Source organism: Scyliorhinus torazame, chromosome 5 (assembly GCF_047496885.1).
Source record: "Scyliorhinus torazame isolate Kashiwa2021f chromosome 5, sScyTor2.1, whole genome shotgun sequence".
NCBI classification, from domain to species: domain Eukaryota; kingdom Metazoa; phylum Chordata; class Chondrichthyes; order Carcharhiniformes; family Scyliorhinidae; genus Scyliorhinus; species Scyliorhinus torazame.
In genome coordinates, this window is record NC_092711.1 from 115,612,265 (window position 1) to 115,620,125 (window position 7,861).

The 7,861-nt window shown below is 47.8% G+C and overlaps 1 protein-coding gene across 1 annotated transcript; it reads left to right on the forward strand.

Annotated features, from left to right (window-relative positions):
• Window positions 1-4,209: 4,209 nt before the first annotated feature.
• LOC140419557 (uncharacterized) lies at window positions 4,210-6,917 on the forward strand. Its single transcript, XM_072503454.1, has 2 exons — window positions 4,210-4,347; window positions 5,980-6,917. Exons 1-2 carry the CDS (start codon window positions 4,223-4,225, stop codon window positions 6,794-6,796), a joined length of 942 nt encoding a protein of 313 aa, XP_072359555.1. The 5' UTR covers window positions 4,210-4,222; the 3' UTR covers window positions 6,797-6,917.
• The last annotated feature ends 944 nt before the right edge of the window (window positions 6,918-7,861 follow it).

The window sequence follows — 7,861 nt, forward strand, 5'->3', positions numbered from 1 at the left end:
TTGAGTAAAATTTATGGAAATTTTCTACAGGATGATAAGAATTATGCATTAATGATTCAACAGAGAGCATTGTCCCATTAGATATTTGCTGAACAAATGCTAAAGTTCAATATCTTATGGTCTTACAAGTTGAGACCATTGGGTACTGTGCTTCCAGCTGTTTCTGTAGCATGGAGGTTATCACATTCACCTAATGCGCAAAAGGTGCCTGGTCCGAAACTGGCAGAAGCATTTAATGCTTCTCATTTAGGATGTGGAGATGCCAGCGTTGGACTGGGGTGGGCACAGTAAGAAGTCTTACAACACCAGGTTAAAGTCCAACAGGTTTGTTTAGAATCACTAGCTTTCGGAGTGCAGCTCCTTCCTCAGGTGAATGAAGATGTGGGTTCCACAAACACACATGTAGAAAAATTCAATGATGCCAAATGGTACTTTGAATACGAGTCTTTGCGGGTAATTAAGTCTTTACAGGTCCAGACGGTGCAATAAGAGAGAGGGATAATCACAGGTTAAAGAGGTGTGAATTGTCTCAAGCCAGGACAGTTGGTAGGATTTCGCAAGCACATATAATGTAACATGAATCCAGGGTCCCAGTTGAGGCCAGACTCATGTATGTTGTGCTTGGCTATCAGTTTCTGTTCGGCCATTCTGTGTTGTTGCGCGTCCTGAAGGCCGAACGCTTACCCGAAGATCAGAGGCTGAATGCCCTTGACTGCTGAAGTGTTCCCCGACTGGAAGGGAACATTCCTGCCTGGCGATTGTTGCACAATGTCCATTCATTCGTGTTGCAGCATCTGCATGGCCTCGCCAATGTACCATGCCTCAGGACATCCTTTGCTGCAGCGTATGAAGTACATAATGTTGGCCAAGTCGCACCATTACACGTGTTGGTGATACCCATGTTGATGATCTGGCACGTCTTGCAGAGGTTACCATGGCAGGGTTGTGTGGTGTCATGATAGCTATTCTGAATGCTGGGTAGTTTGCTGCAATCAATGGTCTGTTTGAGGTTGCGTGGTTGTTTAGAGGCAAGCAGTGTTGATGACCTTGGCAAGATGTTCGTATTCATCGATGACGTGTTGAAGGCTGCGAAGAAGATGTCGTAGTTTCTCCGCTCCGGGGAATTCATCAGGTGAATGAGGCACCGGGAGTTTTTCCACAGACCCCAAGAGGCCTACAGCGAACCCAATGAGACAACCAATGAATCGGAACAGCAGACCGAGAGATCTGTGGGACTGGAAGATCCAGCCAGCAGGAAGGACTGGAAAACCTCACCCATTAAAACAATCCGATCAGCTGATTCTACAGCTCCTCTTCCACTAAACCACTCAGTAAAACTGCCTCGAAGACCTTTCTTCCAAATTCTGAACTCACATCTTTCTCCTCGTTTCCTGCTGTCTCCCATCATGCTCTCTCAGCGCTCATCTTGTCTGTGAAACTTACCCTTTGCTCCTTTGACCCAATTCTCACTAAACTGTTTAACATCGAACTTCCACAATCATATAATTTACAGTGCAGAACAGGTCATTCGGCACATCAAGGCTGCACTGGCCCTTGGAAAGAGCACCCTTCTCAAGCTGACACCTCCACCCTATGCCCATAACCCAATAACCCCACTTAACCCTTTTGGACACAAAGAGCAATTTAGCATGGCCACTCCACCAAACCTGCACATCTTTGGACTGGGGGAAAACCGAGCACCCGGAGTAAACCCACGCAGACACGAGGAGAATGTGCAGACTCCGCACAGACAGTGACCCAAGCGGGAATCGAACCTGGGACAGTGGAGCTGTGAAACAACTGTGCTAACCACTGTGCTACTGTGCAGCTCCTGATTTATTGGATTCAAGTTCAAATACAAGCCACGATGAAGCATCTGCCTTGGTGGGGTTTGAACCTGCATTCTCAGAGAATTGTGCTGGGTCTCAGGATTACTCATCCAGTGACAATACCATTACACCATCACCTCCCCAGTCAAGCACTTTGCAGAGCTCGTCCGGCATATGAAGCCGGGACCTCTCCAATTTTGGAAACCCCCTCAGCGAAAATCATACCCCACGGTTTTGACGGTATCTCCATGGAGTTAGTGTCTTTGTCCGTTTCCTCTTTGACAATCAAGTGAAGCTTGGTCCTCACACAGAACATGTGTATGGTTTCTCCCCTTAGTGAATGGTGTTTTTTTTCAGGCTGTAACTGGTTAAAGCTCTTTCCACAGTCAGTTCACTGGAACACTCTCATTCGGGTGCGTGTGTGTCTCGGTGCTTTTCCAGTCACACTGATGTTTTAAATATTTTCCCACAAACAGAACAAACATTTTTCTTTCCACATTTATAGTCAGGATATTCAGGTCCTGATCAATTGAATGACACTGTCGGATCTTAATGTGATATTTTGTTTGTGTTTCCTGTCTGAAAATCTTCTCCTAATGCCCTGGAAAAGGAGCTTACAAAGGCCACACTATCAGTACAGGATAGAAATTCAGAACAGACAATTCCAGTTTCTGGGGAACATTTTGTTTCTCTCTTCTGTCCCCAAAGCTGTAAATCCCCGTCCCACACACTCTCCTCCCTGGGCTGAAATCCAAATAAAGTATTCGATCATTATTTCTGTATCCTTTTACCAAAGTTATATAATTAGAGGTAAGAATATGCTTTATAAGTCACTTCATTCATGACTTGTGACAGACATTAATCTGAATCACCCTGACTGACCAATTAGAATAACAGAGGTGAACCTTGTGTCCAGAACTGACTGTGGAGATTTGATGAACAATCGTGAAGGTCGTTCCTCCAAATCTTCCAGGGTTTCATTTGTTCTTCCTCTCCCTCTCGAACTAAGTTATACCGGATATCAGACTCAGGGCCCATTCTGGTTCTCTTCCTGCTGACTAAATAACTTCAATCAAATATGGAGAAGACTGAATCCACTGTTTGGTCCCTGTTCCAATCTCCATTCCTGACATACCGACTCTATTCGTCTCCCTGGCAACAATCTGAGACTTAGCCAGTCTCTTTGTAAACTTGATTTCATACTTGATCCAATATGAGCTTCTGACCTCATAGAATTTAGTGCAGAAGGTGGTCATTCGGCCCATCGAGTCTGCACCGGCCCTTGGAAAGAGCTCCCTAGCTCAGCCCACACCTCCACCTATCCCCGTAACCCCCGCTAACCTTTTTAGATACTAAGGCAATTTACCATCGTCACCTCCCGATTCGACAATTCCATCACACACCTGGCTGCTCTCCCACATTCTGCCTCTGGAAACTTAAAGCCATCCAAAAGTCTGCTACCCATGTCTTAATTCACAGCAAGTTCCTTTCCCCTATGATCCCTGTGCTCTGAGACTTGCATTCTCTCCCAGTCAATTCCCACCCTTGTTTTCAAATCCCTCCATGGCCTCGTCTCTCCCTGTGTCTGTCATCTCCTCCAGCCCCACAACCCCCTGAGATATCTGCACAGCTCTGATCCTGGACTCTTGCACACCCTCTATTCTAATTACTCCGCCGCGGTTTTAAGTTCCCTCGGCCCCAAGCACTGAATTCCCTCCCTAAACCTCCCCGTCTCCACCTCACTCACCTCCTTTCACTCTTTAAAACTCACCTCTTTGACCAAGTTTTTGGTCACCTGCCCTAATATCTCCTTTTGTGTCTGGGTGCCTCACTTTGTTTTATAATGTTCCTGTGAGGTTGACTGGGATGATTTATGATGTTAAAGGTGTTATATAAATAGAAGTTGTTGTTGTTGACTGTAACCCTGACCTCCTGTTTTACATCCCATTGGTTTCACAACAAACTCTCTCTCTGATGTTTTGCGGGTTTGCAGCCTCGATAAAGACGGCGGCCGTTAACGCAGGCCTGTCACCGGGAGCAGGCCGCAGCTCTCCCCCCGCTCGATGCAAACACGGGCCCGGAAACATCTCATTGGGGTTTGGAGCCTCCTCCGGGCCGAGTCCAGCATCGGCACTGCGCATGCTCCAGCGCACAATGCCCTGGGAATGATTGACGACAGCTTTCGTCCAATAGGAAAAGAGGGGCGTGACTGGGCGGGGCGGCTGGTCCTCCAACCAATCGGAGTGAATGAAGGGCGGGGCTGAGCCCGGTCTCCCACGTGACTATGAGCATGCGCAGTGCCGACGATAGCTCAGGATTCAGGTGGTCGGGTGGAAATCCTTCGCCGGTCAGATCCCGCTCGGTGAGTCATGAGGGAGGAATGGGGCCGGCGGATGGGTCGGGAGGCTTCACAAACGCTCCGTGTCGGCCCCAAGCTCCGAATACGAAGCTCGGATGCAGCAGTTGAACCGGCGAAAGCTGCTCGGGCTTTTCCCCGAGACAGGCCCGGGTGGACGAAGTGTGCGGCGGAGCGCATGCGTAGTGAGTGGGAGCCCCGGGTTTTGCTCGGAGGGAGTGAGCTCAGATTTACCTGAGGGATATCTGTACCCGCCGGGGTTAAATTACAAAACTAGATTACACAAAAGAGTCAGAGACATGATGACACAGAGAATAGCATTCGGCCCATTGAGTCCATGCTAGCTCTCTGGGGCAATCCAGTCAGTGCCATTCTCCTGCTCGATCCCTGTATGCTCACAGATTTATTTCCCTCAAATGTCTATCCAATTTCCTTTTGAAATCAAATGATTTATGTGTCTATTTTCAAACTCCCTCATAGGCAGCAAGTTTCAGCTCATTGCCGCCTGCTGTGTAAAAACATATCTCATATCACCTCATATCTCCTGTACCTTTTACATACAAACTCGGAACAGGCCACTCGGCCCCTCGAGCCTGCTCACCATTCAATAAGATTGCGGCTGATCTCATTCTAACCTCAACTCCAGATTCCTGCCTACCCCGATAACCTTTCACCCCTTTGCTCATCAAGAATCTATCCAGCTCTGCCTTAAAAATATTCAAGGACTCTGCTTCCGCTGCCTTTTAAGGATGTGATTTCCAAAGTCTTACAACCCTCAAGAGAATAAAAAGTCCTCATCTCCATCTGAAATGGGTGACCCCTTATTTTGAAACAGTGATGCCCTCGTTCTCGATTGTCCCACAAGAGGAAACAACCTCTCCACATCCAACTTGTCAACCCTCAGGATCTGATATAGTTCAATCCAGGTTTTACCCAAAACTTTAAATCTGTGTCCCAAGTGCTTCTACGATCAGTAAATGGAAACAGAGTTTCTTTGTCCACCTGATGGAAATCTGGCATAATCTTGTGTCCCTGAATCAAATCTCCCCTCGACCTCCTTTGCTGGAACCATTCTGGTAAATTTCCTCTGCACCTTCTCCAAGAACCTTCACATCCTTCCTGAAGAGTGGTGACCAGAGCTTTATAAAGATTCATAGAATAGAATTAGTACCATAGAATTCCTTCAGTGCAAAAGTGGGCCATTCGGCCTATCGAGTCTGCTCTCATTCTCTGAACGGGCACCCTGCCTAGGCCCACACCCGCACCCTGTCCCTGTAACCCCATAGGTCCACCTAATCTGCACATCCCTGGACACTAACGGGCAATTTATCAAGACCATTCCACCTAACTTGCCCTTCTTTGGACTGTTGGAGGAAACCCGGGCATCGGGTGGAAACCCACACAGACATGGGGAGAAAGTGCAAACTCCACACAGACCGTCACCAAGGCCGGAATTGAACCCGGGTCCCTGGCACTGTGAGGCAGCAGTGCTAATCACTGTGTCACCAGAAGCATAGTTTCAGGATCAATATTTCTATTTATGAAGCTCAAGGTCGAATATACTTTGCCAACTACTCTCTTAATATGTCTTGTAGATATACAAAATCCCTCTTCACCTCTTTCTCTCGCCTCCCAAAGAGGTCAATTGGGTTTTATAACAATCCTGCCATTTTCATGGTCACTTTTTCCCAGTGCCGGCCCCACAAGTGACCAGATTCATTCAGCTCAATTTCAAATCTGCCTTTGTGTTTTTGTGGGTTCTCTCACACTCCCTATTTTCTGTTTTTAAATCAGTTTCACAGGTGTTAGAAGGGGACGCTTCAAAGTCCGGAAACTCAAACCAAACATCACATCAGGATCTGACAGAGTCCTCTATTTATCATATCCTGAATATCAGCGGATTTCGAACATGGAAGGAAAAAGCATAATTCACAGTGGGGAGAAACCGTTCTTGATTTGTGTGTGTGGACGAGGATTTGCTCTGTCATCAGGCCTCACAAGCCACAAATGCAGTCACACCAAGGAGAAACCGTGGAAATGTCCGGACTGTGGGAAAGGATTCACTGTCCCACCCAAGCTGGAAACACATCAACGCAGTCACACTGGAGAGAGGCCATTCACCTGCTCAGATTGTGGGAAGAGATTTACTTTTTCAGTCCACCTGCTGAGTCACCAGCGAGTTCACACTGATGAGAGACCGTTTCATTGTCCAGACTGCGGGAAGTGCTATAAACGTTCTGGGGAACTGATTCGCCATCAATGTGTTCACACTGACGAGAGACCGTTCAGGTGCTCTCACTGCGGGACTGGGTTCAGGCAATCATCTGACCTCGCTGTACATCAGCGAAGTCACACTGGGGAGACACCATTTGCCTGCTCCCAGTGTGGGAAGGGATTCACGCGATCATCTAACCTGCAGAGGCACCAGCGAATTCACACTGGAGAGAGGCCATTCACCTGCTCGAAGTGTGGGAAGGGATTCACGCGATCATCTGACCTGCAGAGGCACCAGCAAATTCACACAGGAGAGAGGCCATTCACCTGCTCCAAGTGTGGGAATGTATTCACCACTTCATCCCATCTCCTGAGACACCAACAAGGCCACAAGTAACTGCAGTGATTGAATTTTGCTGTTCCTCACATTCAGGACTGAACCATGTTCATTTGGGTCTTTGCTCATTTACAGGGGCTAATATTCTGGTTAGAAGTCAAATAAATTAATTTGTGTTAAACGTGCAGTGTTGCAACATTTTAATATCTCTGACACAAGTTATTCCTTTTGAAGTACTCGAGCTCTCCCCTGTCTCTTCCATCCTCACCGCCAACAAGAAGTGCGAGGAGCTTTTGGAGCTTCTTTGTGACTGAGATTGAGTAAATCCGATCAGCTGCCTCTGCTGCTTCCCTCCCTTCCACGAGCCCACCAGACCAAACTGTCTCTAAATTTCATCCTTTCCCGAGCCCTGAACCCACATCTTTCTCTAGTTTCTCTCCCATCTCCCCTCATGCCCTCTCAGAGCTCATCTTGTCCATGAGGTCCAGCTCCTGCTCCATCGACCCGATTCCCACTGAGCTACTGATCAGCCAACTGTCCATGGATATTGTCAACATTTCTCTCTCTTCAGGTACTGAGTCTCTGTCCTTCAAATCTGCCATCATCACCCCCTCCTCAATAAAACAAATCCTTGACCCTGCCATCCTTACAAATTACTGCCCCATCCCTCTCCTCTCCAAACTATTTGATCATGTTGTCACCTCCCAAATCCTTGCCCATCTTCCCCAGAACTCCCATGTTTGAATCCCTTCAATCTGCCTGTCACAGTAGTGAAATACAGGAGACAAACCAAATCTTTCTCAGAGAGAAGACAGACAACCCGGGAGCTTGGATGCAAGGGTGGCACGGTAGCACAGTGGGTAGCACTGTTGCTTCACAGCGCCAGGGTCCTGGGTTTGATTCCCGGCTTGGGTCACTGTCTGTGCTGAGTCTGCACGTTCTCCCCATGTCTGCGTGGGTTTCTTCCGGGTGCTCCAGTTTCCTCCCACAGTCCAAAGATGTGCAGATTAGGTGGATTGACTATGCTGTATTGCCCTTCGTGTCCAGAAATGTTCGGTGGGGTTACTGGGTTACGGGGATAAGGTGGAGGTGTGGGCTGAAGTAGGATGCTCTTTCCAAGGGCTG